This window comes from Pezoporus flaviventris, unplaced genomic scaffold, assembly GCF_033815535.1.
Source record: "Pezoporus flaviventris isolate CSIRO_AGI_PZ_B2104156 unplaced genomic scaffold, CSIRO_AGI_Pfla_v1 ptg000006l, whole genome shotgun sequence".
In the NCBI taxonomy this organism is placed as follows: domain Eukaryota; kingdom Metazoa; phylum Chordata; class Aves; order Psittaciformes; family Psittacidae; genus Pezoporus; species Pezoporus flaviventris.
In genome coordinates this window covers 14017460-14034746 of record NW_026892554.1, presented here as the reverse complement: position 1 = coordinate 14034746, position 17287 = coordinate 14017460, and the positions used below count along the sequence as shown (strand labels likewise).

General features: G+C 41.9%; 2 protein-coding genes across 7 annotated transcripts in view; both read left to right on the top strand.

The window, feature by feature from the left end:
- The first annotated feature begins 15 nt into the window (after positions 1-15).
- LOC133266001 (protein PIGBOS1-like) lies at positions 16-711 on the top strand. Its single transcript, XM_061447009.1, has one exon. It carries the CDS (start codon positions 263-265, stop codon positions 425-427), a length of 165 nt encoding a protein of 54 aa, XP_061302993.1. The 5' UTR covers positions 16-262; the 3' UTR covers positions 428-711.
- RAB27A (RAB27A, member RAS oncogene family) overlaps positions 590-17287 on the top strand; it is a 34536-nt gene continuing 17838 nt past the window's right edge. Inside the window, exons 1-2 of one of the 6 annotated variants that reach the window (XM_061447003.1) lie at positions 1990-2166; positions 2793-2926. The gene's annotated coding sequence lies outside the window, so the exon portion shown is untranslated. Of the gene's footprint in view, positions 713-1989; positions 2167-2792; positions 2927-14122; positions 14263-17287 lie in introns of those variants that run through there. The other 5 variants (XM_061447002.1, XM_061447000.1, XM_061447007.1 and 2 more) reach the window with 5 other exon arrangements.

The following is a 17287-nucleotide window of genomic DNA, read 5'->3' as shown; positions in this document are numbered from 1 at the left end:
ATGCACCGCCTCCGCACCGCCGCCACTTCCTTCCGGTCACTCTAGCGAGCGGGAGGCCTCGGCTCTGTGGTCTCCCTGCCTCCAGGTGAGGGGCGCCGGGGCTGCCACGGCGCTGCTTGGGGCCGTGGACCGAAGCGCTACCGGGCCGGGGCTCGCCGCGCTCCCTGCCGCGCTTCCCGCCTCGCCTGTCTCCGCCTGGGGGCGAAGGGCCCGGAGAGGCGTCGCGCGCGCGTGTGTGGGTGCCTCAGCGCCGCCTGGCGACATGTGGGGCCGGCTGCCGCTGCCGCAGGTGGCCCTGGCCGTGGCTCTCGGCGTAGTCAGCGGGCTCTACATCTACCGGCCCATCTTCCAGCCGCCCGGGCCGGAGCAGTCCCCTGACGGCACTGCGCGGTCGCCGGCGGTCGCCGCGCCGGAGAAGAGGCCCTGAGGGACTCGTGTGAACCGTGCCGCTGCCCTGGCGCCGCTCCCCGGTACCGCCTCCAGCGCAGGCCCGCGCCTCCCGCTGAAGGAAATGGCGCCCACGCCCCCCAGCAACTGGGAGTGTTCGTCGCCTGCAGGGGAGCGGCCCTGCTTCTGCGGGTGGCTTCCTCCGGGCTCGGCCCCGCTCTGAGGCGATCCGCCCTTTGAATGTGTCGCTGCGTACGTGTGCGTTTGGTACCAGCCTATAGGGACGTGAATGTCGAAATACACATAAAATTCTGAGTGTTCAAAGGTATGTCTTCACGTCTAAGTTTAAATAACCGCCGGGGAACTGGAAAAAGAAACTGACTGTTGTTCAGTTACACTTCACGGGGTTCTGGGATTGCCTCTGATCTGATCCTCCAAATGATTTACCTCCTTGTCACAGTTTCAGTTCTTAATACTTCATCTCCTTTGAAAATGCAGTTGTGACTGAAGAGGGAACTGCACCCAGCTTTGGTGTCTTTAGCTGGTACCTGTACACACGCACATACGCACATGTACCACGCACGTATCTTTCATTTCTGACAGAATGAGGTTAGGGTGGCTATTTTGTAGCTAAGGTTGCCTGAAAGGTTGCTCGTGGAGAGGTATTTCAGCGTGTAGCTCAGTAGGACACTGCTCATCTTGCAATAGGTTTGGATCAGTCTGACAACAGAATCTGCAACTCAGACTACTGAGATCAGTAGATACGAGAAGACTTTATAGTCTATCTAAAAAGAAACAAACTGCCGATCTTGGGAGGAACTTCTCTTAGATTATGGTTTTTAACACAGAATCTTGTTTCGGGCAGCATGAGGTAAGAAATCCTTTCCAGGATGTGCTTTCATTTAAAGCCAGGAAAGATGCAACAGCTGTAGGCAGACTTTACAGAAGCTGAGGTGAGAGGGCAGCAGCAGAAGGTGGACTGGGAGGTACAGTTGAGTGTGTGATAAATCCTGTTTGGACACAAGGAAATGTCAGAAGTCTGTGGTGAATGGAAACACACAACTGCAGTGGTGACTCCAGCAGCTTCCTCTGTTTACCAGACCAGTACGTATTGAGAAGGCTGTTTTAAAGAAGGTGTAACTGAAGCTCAGGAGGCACTTTCTTTGTAACCGTAATTGCTGGATGGCAGTTGATTTTGAAAAGTCCCAACAAACGGGCTGCCCGAACTGCTGCAGACAGAAAGGGTTATTGCTGCAGCGAGCTGCAGGCTCTGCTTGCCGGGTTCTGGAGACTGCCGGATGTAAAGTGTGCTAATGGAGTCGAGGAGGCGCTTTCCTCTTCCGAGGGCAGGCAGCCAGCAGGTGGCAGGAAGAACTCGCTGGATCCACGGTGAGGGACGGGAGCCTGGCAGCTCCCGTTTTCCTTTCTAAACCTGCTTTTCCTCCTGAGTTTTTCTTAGCGGCGCTTGACCTTTCAGAAAAGCGGGGGGAGTGCGGCTGGCGAGCAGCCTCCTTAACGTAAACCGGCCTTGGCGCAAGGCAAGCGGCGTGCAGCGCCGGCCTTGACGCTCAGAGGTAGCTCGCTCCGCTTCCTCGGGGCGGAGGGGCCGGGCCGGGGCGGTGCTGCCGGAGCTGCCCGCGGCCGGGAGGGGCCGTGCTCGCCCTGGGCCTCACGGGAAGTGATGTTGCCTTGACGGAAAAGTCACGCTTGCAGTCCAAAAAAGGGCAGGTGCGGTGGGACGCGGCGCTGCGCAGCCCCGGTGCCCGGGCAGGGGATCAGGTAGGAGGGCGGCGAGCGGAGCGGAGCGCAGGGTCTCGCCGCCCAGTCACCCTCCGTGGGGGCCGCTGCAGGAGGCGCGGGTTGGGGGTGGCTTCAGAGAAACATCGCTGCGAAACGGGTTAATAATGTCGGGATAAGTGGCTCGGGTAGGAAGCCCGAAATACTGGGGGAAAAGGGGGTTTCCCGGCGCTGCAGGGCGTGCAGGGGAGCGGGACAGTGTGGCAGGGTCCGGCGGCAGTGGGAACCAGCGGCGTGGGGGTTGGAACAGTGGGCCCTCGTTTGTGATATTAGGGGAAGAAGCCTTAAGCCTCGCTTTTCGGCTGCCCGTGCGAGTGCTTAACTTGGCAGCTGCTGCCATGAGCACGGGTGCACCAAGAACCCCTCTGAGGCCGCCGCAGGTAGCAGCTGTGGCACCTGCAAGTTTCCCACGGCTCGAGACGTGCATTTCTGATGTAAAAAAGTGGATAGCAGGTCTGATTTAAAAACCAACAAAGCCTTTTAAAAAGCTGAATTGCTAAGGGAGCTGTGCAAGTGTATTTTATGTGTTTACCCAGAGCTTAAAGCTTGTATTTGAGTGTCAACAGATCTGTTGCTTCTTTCTGAACACTGCATGTTTTGTCTGACAGAGTCTGCTTGCTGAGAGGGTTCAGGACGTCTCTTCAGCCTGAGTTGCAGTGCTTGGGATAAAGTAACGCTTTGATGATCTTGGATCTAAAGAAAGCTAAATTCATCAGAAATACGTCTTGTTTCTTCTAGCCCTGTAAGTAACTACATTATATTAATATGTAAGTGGTATTTTTAATGGTGCTAGCAAAGCATGAAGGATCACCCAACTTCAATTTTTATCTCTCCTTAGAGATGCATCAGATGTATTTTGAGCTTTCTGATCCTGTGACTCCTCAAACACTTTCCCTAATGATTAGTGCTTATGAGTTTTTCATCAGGATAACACATACACATGTTTGGATATAGGAGTTCTGCTAGGTGTTACTGACAAGCTGATTTTTCTCTATACTTAGAGTTTTTGCTGAAACTCTAGAAAATGTTTATTGATTTCCACACATAAAATGTGTTAGTGGCACTACTCGGTCTATTCTGCCTGCCTTTTCCTGGAAGTTTATTCTTACATAGACTTGTCTTCTCAGCCCTTCTTTTCATAGACTGCTGTTCTATGTGACTGTTTCAAGTATTTTCCAGCCAGGGAAAGGCATAGAATACAATATGCATTTCAAATGCTGATGCATAATTGTAGGAATAGTATTTGTGATGCTAAATGGATGTCTCAAAAGCATGGTTAAAAGGATGGAAAAGAGAACAACGTGTTCCTGTGTTTCTAGTTCAGGGTTCTAGTTTTATGTCTGCTTAATCTCTTTAACAAAGGAGCTCTGGGTGGGGAGAATATGCTACAACTTACACTGTTGTTTTTGCAGCTAATAAAATTTCTCATCTGCAACCAGATATTGAAAACCAGACTGTAAGTTTGTTTTCATGACTATCGTTAAACATGGGAACACATTGTTTTATCACTTGACTACACATTTCCTTTTCTTTCAAAGAGAAGATTGGTCAGACAAAAATATCTTCAAGTAGCTTTTGGCATTTACAGAAATAAGTATTATGAGCAGTAATCTTTTTGTGTCTTCTTTGGATTCTTGGTTGTTCTGCCAGGTACCTGCTGTGCTAGCATAATGACCATTGGTGAGTCTTTCAGTTTTCAGCATAACCCTGAGCTTGCAGGTCAATGCCTTTACTAAGCACAGTCTTAGTGAGCAGAGGGCTAGTAAAGATTGGATTTAGAAATAGGCAACACTGGCACTAGAGATGGAATATAAAGAATGACAACTCTCCCCTGTTAATGTCTCAGCAAATAATTATAAAAAAGTGCATTTAAAATGTATTAAACTTATGATTTAAATAGTTAATCATCAGATATGTTTTTCTGTAGTAAAGCTGTGTTACTGTACTCAACTGCACATGTGATCAGGTCCTGCAGATAGTCAACTTTGTTCTTCAGTAATTTCAAAAGATTACATATTGATAGGTAAGCACTTGCTGGGCTGGGCATGTTGAGTGCTCAAGGACTTGCTTTCGCTCCTCATGTCTTGCCGATGCCACTCATGGTGGAAATACAGTCATGTTTACAGAACTGACTTCACACATAGCATGATGTCGAAATACAGTGTGGTTTAGCAAGTACTTAACCCAAAGGCAGCTTTTTATAGCAGAAACACTTTGTTTTTCTTTTCTTCCCCTCCTCCCTTCCCTCCCTCCATCCCCTCCCCCTCTTCCCCCCAGTCTTCCTCTGGGAACAGCATCATTTTCTTTTTGGTCTTAGTCTGAAAACTGCATCCCTGTTAGGAATCAGGGCTAACTTGAACCATGCTAAATTAGCTGAGATCATATCCTTTTATCTCCAGTGGAGGTAAAACTATAGTGAATGAGAAATTCTAGCCCCGCTTTCTTTCCTGTAACATCCTTATATTGTTTTGTTTTCACACATAATACAGCAGAACTTACTTTTGATTATTGATCCTGCCCTTCTGCTCTCCTCTCGTGAGACCTCACTTGGAGTATTGTGCACAGTTCTGGTGTCCTCAACATAGAAAGGACATGGAACTGTCGGAACAAGTCCAGAGGAGATCCACGAGGATGATCAGGGGACTGGAGCACCTCCCGTATGAAGATAGGCTGAGAAAGTTGGGGCTGTTGAGCCTGTAGAAGAGAAGGCTGCGTGGAGACCTCATAGCAGCCTTCCAGTATCTGAAGGGGGGCTATAGGGATGCTGGGGATGGACTCTTCATTAGGGACTATAGTGACAGGACAAGGGGTAACAGGTTCAAACTTTAGCAGGGGAAGTTTAGATAGGATATAAGGAGGAAGTTCTTTACTGTGAGGGTGGTGAGGCACTGGAATGGCTGCCTAGGGAAGTTGTGAATGCTTCATCCCTGGCAGTCTTGAAGGCCAGGTTGGTCAGAGCCTTGGGTGACATGGTCTAGGGTGACATGTCTCTGCCCATGGCAGGGGGCTTGGAACTTGATGATCTTAAGGTCCTTTCCAACCCTAACTAGTCTATGATTTTATGACTGTAATTAGTAGTCTCAACATCTGTGATTTAGTTTCCAGTCTAGTAAGCTTTGAAGATTAATTTATGCAATATAGATTAAAATATGACATATAACCAGAATTTTTTCCTGTGATGATGTTGTGGCTTCAATGAGTTGAAAATACTGTGATGTATATATGATAGTTTTGGGTACTGGGTGTTGGAATCCTTTTCACGTACTGGCCAACACTTTGGAGTTGACATGACAAGTTCTTCAGTATTTAAAACTCCTGCAGGGGAAAAAGAAAAGGCAAATATCCTTGATTTTTATGGCTCTGAAGATAATATAGAAGTGTAAACCAATACAGTGTTATTTTCCTGAGTTAGCAAACCCATTTCCCATTGCTGTTCCCTTTCTCTGTCTGATCCTTTTAGTGATGAGAAATTGGTAAAAAAACCCCATATTAGATAAAGGCACGTCTGGAAGATGATGGCTGGAAGTAAGGTAGAAGAGTGGCAGAAAGCAATGAAGATAGAAGCTTAGGAGGAGGAGTACAGTTTTTGTAGAAATCTGTGGTTTTCAGTTGAAAAAAGGAGTTGGTAGATATATGAGCAGTGTTTTTGAATTAAAAGTTAAATTTGTGAGCTCTTGTAAAGTATTTTGAAAATCATGCTATGCTTCTGCAGTGATTTTTGTGTAAAAGAGTTCTGTGAATGAACAGACTGTAAGGATTGTACCCAAGTTGAAATATTTTATATGCAAATAAAATGCCCGATGGGTATAAGAACAGCTGCTGCACAAATCAAGTAGGTGATTCCAGATTAACTTCAGAGTTTGATTTCAGTTTTGCAACTGGCCATATTACTACTTGTGTGTGCACCTATTGGTTGAAAAGGTGATAAAAGGATAAAGGAATAAATAGCAAAATAGTTAAGCATTGCTCAAAATTCAGGTTTGGGTTTTTTTAATCCTTTCACTTAAGGTGGGTTCTATGGGCAGAAGTAATGCCTTCTATTAGACCAGCTTGTGTTTTTGGAAGGGGTAGGTGAGCTTTCAGGTAGGTGAGCCCCTTTCAGGTTTGAATTATAAACAACAGAATACAAAACAAAATTGAAAACAATTGATCAAGGATTTTTATAGTACTTCTGTTCATATTAACCCACCAGGCAGCATACATATGTCATTAGAAGGCGATGAAGGCGCTCTCACAGAAGTATTACTGTTCTAAAGGCATTTTCTAATTTAAGCATTTCAAAGTGGCAGTGCTGCTCTGCAGGCCTGAAAGTGAGCAGCATGTGCTCTTCAAAGTCAACCAAGTTTCACTTGGAGGACCTATCTCATTATTTCTGTAAGTGTTGGATATTTAATTTAGTCCTCTTGGCTGCTCAGTCAAAGAGCTATGAGGAAAAAGGTTGCTCTGTGAACTGAAAAGGAAGAAAATTCTTTCAATAACATCCTTGGGGAACAGGATTATTTGAACTAGACTGAAGGTTGCAAGTAATGATAAGGACTAATAAAACATGTATGTTGCGTAGGAGGAAAAGAAAAGTTGAATCTCTTTTTATGATAAAAAAATGCAAGATTTCTGGTTTTGTTGTGTGTGTCTGCCAGTTTTGTTAATGTAGTGTTTCAAATTAGTAGCTCCTGAGGAAAATTACGTTCCTCCTGGAAATACCTGTTGCTAATTGCATGACTAGCATGGAGTGTGGTACATTTTGAAAACTTCAGGTTATCACTCAGAGGTAGCAGCCGTGGGAGTTGCCTGTGCTCTGAAACTGTTTATGCAATGTTTGCATGAAAGATGAGAATTGCTGTTATAGTTACCGCCAATGGATGGTGCTTTCCAAGTCTACTTTGAAGTCTAACTACCATTCAGAATTAGAACAAAAACTAGGATAGGGTTTTGTTGTTCTTTAAATTGCAAATATTTATCATAATCCACCCTCCATTTGGTTCCAAACTTTATGCATGACTGAATGGGACCCAAAATACAGGTATCAGGTTAGGTTCTATCCCTGCTGGTATCATCCATTTGCAATACAGTGTTTCTTACCCAGCACTTCAAGATCCTGGGCACGTAACAGCACATGCTCCACTGACTTTCTTCTCCTAACAGTGATTCAACTTGACAAGTCTTTTCTGCTGGCGCATGAACTGTCTGGCTGTACTTAATTTTTCCATATCCTTTCTTGCATTAGAATGGTGTCAGGATAGACATCTCCTTACAGAGACGGTGCCATCCAAGTTTGAAGACAGTACTGTCTGAATTTGATTATTTCTACTGAATTTGATAGCAAAGCTCCCATAATGTCAATTTGGATAAATGTAGCCGTAAGTTGGTGTTATTAAAGTAGTAGTTTTTTTAATGGTGTTTGGTTGTGAAGTAGAAGAGGTGACTGTAAATCTTTACTTGATAGTTTTCTAGAATTGTTAGTTTGCACAGGACAGGGCCTGAGATCCTGCTGTGTGTTAGCAGAAGCTGAAGGGCAGACTTTGGAAGACCTATAGAAAGAATGTGCTGCAAAAGTAGAATTTGGCTATTAGGTTTTAAAACAAAACACAAACCCTCCAAATTGGTACTGTTAATAAAGTGAAACTCAACTGATTTTTATTGTTAATTTTTTATTTTTAATAATAATGTACTTAATTTGCTTTTAAATAGAAAATGTCTTTAAATGCAGACTGAGGTAAATGTAAAATTGAATGATTGCCGCAGAATGTGCTGTGGCTAGTCTGGAGCAGTGCATGTACAATTGGCCAGCTCATGGGTGCCTCTTACACGCCTGAGGAACTGTAAGAGCCAACTTTCAGTGGAGGCAGGCTTCTGACTCTCTCCTTTATCCAACGGCTAATTTTTCACCAAAGTGTATAGGAACTTCATATAGGAACTTCTTCCCCTTTTGTGAAGGAGTGTTAAAACTGATCAACAGACATGCTGGGGAGAAGGCAGAAATGACAAAAATTGTATGTCTCTGCCCCCCTCTCTCTAATAAGCTTTGTTTCCTTAGGAAACCAGGCTAAGAGGCATGTCCTCATTTCAGCTTTGTTTTATTTTTGCATTGCAAATTTGGAGCTTTGCTCCAAGAAGACCTCATTGTATTCATAATCTTCAGTGTGGTGTGTAGAGCCTTAGGGAATTTTTCTTCAGCCTAACATCCCGAGGGATAATGAGGAATGGGAGCAGTAAGATATTTTTATTTTTTTTTAACTGGGAGTTACACGGGGAGTGGAATAGCGCCAGTGAAACTGAAAGACTTGCTTTGGGAACATACTCCAGTATCACCACCCATACATGCCTTTTGCACACTCTGAAGGAAATGAGATCAGCCAGTTGGGTTAGTTATACTTAATGTGGGGAGTCACTGAATAAATGTGAAAATGAAGGAGTTCTGATGGTAATGATGTTGATGGTTTAAGAGATGGTAGAGGAGAAAAATAGGCATCACAATTGGTTAGTTAGGTTTCATATGCTTCATTGCAGGGAAGATCAAACAATAATATAAGAGGCATACTTCTGTATCTGTCAAATAGTGCTAATAACTACCCTTACCATTTTCCTCCTGAGAGCAAATGCAATGTGTAAAAAATGCTGTTGTCAGCTTATGAGCAGAATGAAGGACCACTTGCCTGGGTAAGTAGGTTTACAGAAGATGTGAACAGGGTCATCTTGTGCTGGAAAGAAAACCCAGCTGTGTCCAAATTGTAACTCTTTTGAGATCATGTTTGAAAAGCAGTCTTTTACTTGGCAGTGAGATACTGGATCACGTAGTGCAAAGAACAGATGCATATTACTAAAGCTTAAGCATGAATAAAAATATGAAAACAACTTTCAAAACTGTATTAGTATTAAGGGATTGTAAACCATTGAAAATCCTTTCTAGGATAGTGCATATGCTCCTTTACATTGGTGCCACAGCTTTCTGTAAAGCTACAGTTTTTTTTAATTAAAGAAATACACTTACTCATCAACCCTTTTAATGCATAGATAAAGATCGTTGATCTGAAATGAGATTTGTAACTCTTCTGTAGTTAGACTGTAGATAGAGACATCACATTATTAGCATCCTTCTACAGCATATTACCAGAACGCAGGGACACTTCTATCTGCAGGCATTGCTGTTCTAGGTGCTCTTTTCATGCAGGCACTCACTTATGTTTTACAAAACATGGGACCAGCATAAGCCTTGTAGAAGAGCTGTAGCATGTCGAATAATTCACACAAAAGGATCAAATTTATTCATTTCAGGCAAAATGAATAATCATGTTTGTTGTTACACTAACATATTTTATTGCCATGTTAAATACATAACTTTTTATTCACCATGTCTATGCATTGTATATGGATACTGTATTTTTTTTCTATTATTTTCTTTCTAATATTTCAGAACTAGAATAAGAGAGAGGGAGAACCTGGTTCAGGAACTAATCCCCTCCACTCCCTTTTTCATTCAGAGCCTGAGCAAGCACCTACATTCTTAGCTTTCCCTTAGGATAAACTGTGCCTATACTGACATGAATAGAAAGTGATGTGGAGGCAGGAAACTTGTAGTTCCACAGAACTGACAAATCTGTTAGATCTGCTTGTTTGTGATAATTTTACTAGTATTTTCTGAGATGCTCCCAGGTTCAAATATAAGCACATTTTATTTCAGGAAGCAGATTTTTGATGTTTTTCCTATGGAAAAGGTGACAGTTTGGTCTGAAGTTTTCCAAAGTGCTGATGTTGAGTGTTCAGTTGCTCAGAAGAATTTCTTTAGGTAGGTATGGTTCATGAAAACAAAATTGATGCTTTTAATATATCAATTATTTTAGTGTTAACTTTTTATTCTTGAACAGATCCTGGTAATTCTTGGAAGTTAATCATCTAGAACCTCTGGGGGGTGGGGGAACGGGATGGGACGGGGGCTATTTTTAGGCTCTTTTCTGTGTAAAACACTACTGACCTTAAACATAGAATCACAGAATGGTTTGGGTTGGAAAGGACCATCCAGTTCCAACCCCCTGCCATGTGCAGGGACACCTCACACTAGACCGTGTAGCCTAAGATTCTGTCTAGCCTGGCCTTGAACACTGTCAGGGATGGAGCATTCACCACTTCTTTGGCCAATGTACCAATACTGTATCTCTTGCAATGTTAATAAAAGCTCTGTCACCATCACTAGAAACTTCCTAGATAGGATTGTAGTTGAAAAAGAAGAAAAAACCCCAAAACATGAAAGCTTTCCTTTAATCTATAGTGTTACAAAATATTTAGCAGATGTGCCTTCTGGGCAGCAGGAAGGCATGCCTGACCTACTTTCATATTAATCACTGAAGGGGTATTTCATGATTTGATGCTGGCAAATATCAGCTGTTACATTTCTGGTGTAAAAGCTTATCTGAGTGTGAGTTGTCTTTCGTTTTTTCTTGGAAGAATATTGGTGAGAGGATAGCAGAAAAAAAAAGAATATAAAGAATTTTGTCTCCTCTTTTCAGGTCTTTTTAGTTCTGTCTTAAAGTATTGGTGTATTACTGCATTTGTGGGCTACTGCAGCAGTAAGTAGCAAGCTCATTCACATGACAGCCACTTTTCCTTTGCAGTGCAATCAGTCCCTCTAATTTTTTCCAGTGTCTTTTTGTAAGAAGCTGCCTTTTTTCCAAGGAAACAACTATTATTCTTTTTTACAGTTCTGGAATCTGCCTGTAACAGTTAATATGTTAATATTTTTCCCAATTACTTTATTCATCTCTTTGTATTTTGTAGGGTATTTTTCTCACTGAGAAATAATGGCTGTATAGTATGTAGTCTGGCTCCTCTTGAGTTTTACCACCATATATGTGCATCAGTTCATAGGCAGTGTGTCCCAGTGGTTGCTTTTCCCCCTCTGGCATTTTTTAAGAACTCTTTGACTGCCAGCAGAGGTTTTGTGGCACAGATAAGATTTGTGGATGCTAACAACACTGACCTTGGCTGCCTGCTGGCTGATTTTCATTCTGTAGACCTGAAGGTCATCTGTTGAATGCATGTGTGAAAATTATGGCTGTTGGTAAGAGCATGCTGAGTTTTTAGTGTGTGTTGGAAAATGCCATTAACTGCTGAGTGCTGAAGAGGAGACTGCAGCAGAGTTGGGTAACTGGGGAGTGGGGAGAATGGAGGCACTTGGCACTGATGCCTTGAAAACAGATGAGTTGTGTAGCATTATCTGAAATGGACACTTGCTTGCTGCTCTTGTTCCCCTGTTTCTGTCTCCAGTGCCAGATGTCTTAATTCCTTCAAGAGTCATGGTCAAACAGGTAACACTGCAGCATTTTCTTAGAGGAAACACCTGCTACAGGACAGTTTGCACACTTGCAAACACTCAAGAGCATGGAATGTGTGAAGGCAAATATTCTGATGCTAGTGATGAAGAATGCTCCACACTGCCCACTGTATTTACCTCTTCTCAAATTTCCTCCTACATTCCTAGGCCTCTATAAGTTAGATCATTTTTACAAGAAAGCCATAAATTCCATGCATGCAGGTCATCTTGTTCATACAATCTGTTCATAAAACTTGCTTGTGAAAACGTCAGGAAGATTTAATAACTAAAGAGGTGGCCATTCCTTTGTAGACCTCTAGCTTCAGAACTACATTTCAGTGTCAGGATTTCACTGGTGTTATTTTGATCCCCTCCATAAACTTAGAAGATGTCCAAGCTCTTCTGAACCCCTAAGATTTGGGTAGCAGCGAGAGGAAGGCTTACCTTGGGCTGGCTGCAGTGATTCCTGCTTCAGCTGCTGCTCTACCATTGGCTTCCTGCCACTGCAGTAGGGTTGGCTCAGCTGTTTGTTTGCTGGGAAGCTGCAAATGTGTTTGTTTAAAGTCAGAAACTTTAAGTAACCGAACATTGATGTTCTCCCAGTTTGTAAACTGAGGCCCTGTGTTTTGGTACTAACTCTGCAGTCTGAAATCAATATAACTTCACCCTCAGAAAATAAACTTTGTTTCAGCTGTACCTTCCTAGCAAATTCTTACTCTTTGGGATAAAACCTTTTGTTGGAAGAGGAAGGGGAAAATAGTTGGTATTCCTCCTACCAATTGGTAAGAGACAAGTTAAGCAGCTTTATTTTTGTTCCAAAATAAAAAGCTGAAGTCTGGGAATTATTTATGAATTCTTTTCCCCTTCGGGAAGTTGGAAATCTTACCATGTGGAAGAGTTTGAACTCCATTTCCATTGCTGGTTGAGACTTTAAGACAGGCAGTTTGTGCTCAGTGCGTGTAGCCGCCCTTCAGGGCTGTTTGCAACGTGGCACAAGAGTTGTTGCTTTATCTGTCAACACTTTTTACCCTGTTCCTCCTGCTCTCTGTAGCACTTACCAGAACTAACAGACTTGTGGTCTGAATATTTCTTCACAGTAAGCAGATGTGCTGGTATCGATCAGAGGAGCAGTTAAAGTTTAGAAATGTTTACACTGCTGACAATAGAACACAAACTTTTTAATTGCATGTGAGAGCAAAAAAGAGACTTCTGTATTCTTCTGAAACTGGTGAAATTTATAGATAATTGGAGTTGGTAGAGTTTTAAACATTATAACTGGTAAAAAATCGTCGAAGTTGGTTTTAGTAAAATCTGGATTAATGTTTAAGTTAGGGCATGAAAAGGTGTTCCAGCTCTACATAACAGAACTTGGATGTTCACTGGAGAAAGGGCAATAAAAATTGCCTTGATTTGCAGGAAAGGTGGTGGGAGAGTTGAGCACTGAAACAAGTGAATGAAGGAGCTTGTGGAGTTTAAGGATACGTTAAGTGTTGTAACAGGCTGTCTGCAGCACTTCTTAAGTGGTAAGACTGGAGAGTAGTCTTAGAAACCTTAATTTCCTTCTTTTATTTGTCTGCTCTTGAAACACTGTGAGGAAATAAACTGAGACAAGTAATGGTTGTGCAAGGGAGCCTTTCTTCTGTAAAAGCGTGCATCTGCTAAGTCTTACATGGTGAGTGCAAAATGCTTTGTCCACACCTTCCAGTCCTCTGCTGTTAGCATCTGCAACGTGAAGGGGGTTTGTGAGAGGGACGAGGCCTCATGGTGACTGAAGGCAGCTCTGTGGTTCCTTGGACCCAGCACAAGGTCTTTTGTCCAGCAAGTGCCTTGCTGCAGACATCAGCGTTGTAATGTGGCCAGGCACGTGACTCTTGCCCACTGAGTGCTGGTGTTAAGAGGCCTTGATGAATGGACTTCCCTGCTGAGGAGAGTTGGTTTACATGTTAAATCAGTAACTTTATTTCCTTCAGATTATTTAAATGTGTAAAATGTCTGCATGTATCTCTTAGGATTGGGACACACACACAGGGACACAGCCGTGCAGATTCAGCTGCAGTGGTTCAGAAACTTTCTGGCAACATCTTGGCTCTGGTCTTTTGCTGGAGCTTGTTGCCATCAGAAGCGGTTCAGCAGAAGGGGCTGGATGTGGATGCCCACAAAGCCCTGTAGGGCCACTTCCTCCCAAATCCTTCCAGCTCCTTCTCGCGTGGTTTCATTCGGGCATCTGTGCCTTTTTCCACCATCTGTAAAAATGTAAAATAAAACCATGCTCAAACCTGAAATTCTCCATTAGGTTTGGGGAGGTTTTGGTGTTTGCTGTGTTTCAGTATGTGCTTGCTGTATTTTACTTTATTTTTTTGTAATGGAACATCCTGCAACTTCTTCTCCCTGTGACAAGAAGGAGGAGGATTTGCACGCAGGCTCAGTGTCTGTTACCTGGTTCAGGAAGATCTAGTTAGGTATGTTGCTTAGTGCCAGAAGGAGGAAAAGAGATCACTTGATCCATCAACAAGACCACATGACAAGCAGCTGAATGTAATTAGGTGGGTAGGGTGGTGGTGTGGGGCTCAGAGCTTTGCATGTGAGTGTGAATGTCAAAGCTCTCAGTCTCAACTACACTGTTCTGGGTTTATTATTTTTCCTCTGCGGATGCTACCTGCAGATAAGAAATGGCTCCTTTTGCATGACTCTGGCATTCAAGAAATCTGAACAGGAAATTTGTCACTGAAGTACCCTTGGAAAGCTAGAGATCTGTTTGCAGTTCTTAAGCATAGGTATGAAACACTTTCTACTTTTTATTTATTGTCATAACATTTCTTACACTGTTTTCATTGAGCTGACAGTTGTTGTGTCCCAGCTGTTCCTCTGCTAAGAGTTTTGAAACAATGTTGCTGTACTTTTGACAAAATGCCTGAAATACTTTGATTTGGAGAGACGGTTCAGCATTGCTGCATCCTCATGTTCTAGGGGGAAAAGTAAACTTAAGACTGGGAAATAATACTGGCTTACGTAAAACCCAAATGTTTTGGGTTTAAATGGCATAACTGCAGCTTTTGGGTACATCTTTGGTCATTGCTTTTCACAAAGAAATCAGTCAGATTTAAAGAGAAACCTGGGTAAAATAAGATGAAAATAAATGACTGCAGTGACCTGTGATCAGGGGACAGAGATGCCCTTTCTGGTCCCACATCATCAGCCGACATTTCCTTCTGTGTTAAGTCAAACTTGGTTTACCATTAGAAGGTTGAATTAGACCTTTGATAATAAAGTGTACTGCATAAATAACATTTCATAATACAGAACAAAGTAACTCAGTATTTTTAAATGTTATACTTCTTGAACTTTTCCCCCCTCTATTTAGTCATGTGTTCTCATTAACGTATAAAAATAAGTCATACTTAATAAACACTCCTTTAGAATGGTAGGGGTTTTTAACTGGTTACACACCAATGTGTTTATTCTCATGTGTACTAAATGTATCGATCAAAGGCATAAAAAGGGCGTTTCACAGTCTGTTATTTTTAATTAGCAAAAGAAATTGGACTGCAAGGAACCATGAGAGCTCATCTAGTTCACATTCCTTATTCAATCATGTAGCAATGCTTTCAATCTTACAATTAATGATGGTGAAGGCAATATGAGGTGGGATGTTATTACTGTGTTTTGTATTGCCTTTGGAAGAAACTCAAAATGTATGTACCCATCCGACTGGGTCATTCCTTGCCACCCCAAGCATGAATCTGTAATCAGGCATCCTTTCTAGCCTGTGTCTTTGCTGGTGTTTTTCTACTCGTAGACCAAATCTCCAGTTTTTGTAGACTGTAAATAATCAAGGGGTGGTTGTTTAGAGAACAAAGAACAGTATTCTCTTGCACTTCTGTGGAAGGTCACAAGGCTTTCCCAGAGTTTTAATTAACGTCTACCATAGAGTATCATAAGATGATGTTTTCTAGTCCTGATCAACACTCCCGACATGTGTTTATGAGAAAGTAGTGGCAAATTCATAAATGTAGTTAAGTAAATATGTGTTCTTGCTGTTTCCTTATAGACATTCTAAGTGTATGAAAATACTTGCACAAAATAACTGGGAGGAAGGATTTTGTAAACAGTGATGCTTGACTTCGTAGTTTTCTTTCTGTGCTGTGATGGATGGATTGGTTGTTAAAATTGCTTCATGGTAATTTACTATTATATAATGATTTTCAATTACGGCATTACATGTGCATTTTGACTGTGTGTTCCAGAAACGATTTCTAGCACATTTTAGGGTACTGATTTCTACTAGCCTAAGTTATTTGAGGATTAAATTTTGATAATGTTGGGATTTTGTTGTATACAGCAAACCAGTATTCTAGCGTGTGGTACTGCCCTCCTTTCCCTCACCATATAATGGGTTTCAGTATATTTGCTTTTTTTCCAGCATGTCTTTTGTTCACAGCACTATCTTATACAAAACATCCTTAGTAATTAAACATGGTAAAGAAAAACTAGGAATCTGTTTTAGGTGTGATTCTTTAAACATGCTAAGAATGGCATCAAAGAGAAATTGTGATTTTATTTGCCTTTAAAAACATACAATGAAGAAAATAAAGATAAAAAATTCTGAAACTATGCAAAATTTGAAGAATGAACTAAAACCAAACCAAACCCTTAAAAGCAGTTAATGGAAAAAGACATGGTACAGATCATAGTACAATGAGGGAAATAAACTCTAGTCTAAGTGGAAAGAACTTTAAAGAGAAAAAGTTTAGAGTAACTTTTCTTTGGTCTAAATGTTTGACTTTGTAACTAGGAAACGATACAGCTCCTGCTTCTGAATTCTGTTTAAAAACTGTGTCATGGGAATAAGGTTTCTTTTAAAAAATTGAGTTTTGATGTATTATAGTACAACTGTTGGTGTAAAGAGAAGCAGAACTGGGATCTTGGTGAGGTGGGAATTCTCTGTGAGTGAGTAGGTTGGCATATGTTAGCATAGCTCCGCTAAAGGCACTGTGGCTGTATTGATTAATGCTGAGATTTTCTTTTTTCACATACTGAATTTGGTTTTACTGAAATCTCATTACCAGATTTTTATTTCCTTCTACAGGAAATCATATGCATTGGTTCAAAATCAAACCAAAGACTGTGAGCCAAAGTTAGTCTCTTACTAAAAGATGAAACACCAGCAGCTACTTTAATGAGTCTTATCAAATATAAACTCTTGTTGGACAGTACCATTGCATACTCAGAGTTTCTTGTGACTTGTGTACAGAAGTGTGTAGCTGAATAGATTCTTTCATATCTACTTACCCTTTATATCCCATTTTTCATTTCAGAGGTTTGCTGCCTTTCTCAATCGTAATGTAGGACTTTAAAAAATGCAGATTGTTCTGTGAAGTGGGTTTGTCAGTTTGCATGAGGCTTTCTGTAAGTATGCAGAGTTTCAGACTTAGTGTTAAGAAAGCACAGTCTGAATCCACTGTGGTATGAAAACTACACATATGTTTCCTTGACACAGTTTTCTACAGGGAACTTGCACTGCTTGGATCAATTGGAGCAGTCTGACTGGTGATTTATTTTCTTGGAAGAACTTTGTATATTTTTCCCTGAAACTTGGGCTGTAGAGGTGGTTGTTCTGTAAGCTCACTGCTGCTAAGCCATTTATTACCTATAGCAAAAGCATTCTGAATAATAATTTAAATTGAAGACTCTTCTATGGGGAGAGGTAGCAGATTACCTGTTACTGTAGGTCAGCTAAAGTGAAACTTGAAGGCACTATGTCTGCATAAAATGTTATGAAAGAATTCTGCAGGAAGGCGT

Excerpts from the sequence above, each read along its gene's own strand:
- LOC133266001 (XM_061447009.1), top strand. The coding sequence starts at position 263 with ATGTGGGGCCGGCTGCCGCTGCCGCAGGTGGCCCTGGCCGTGGCTCTC.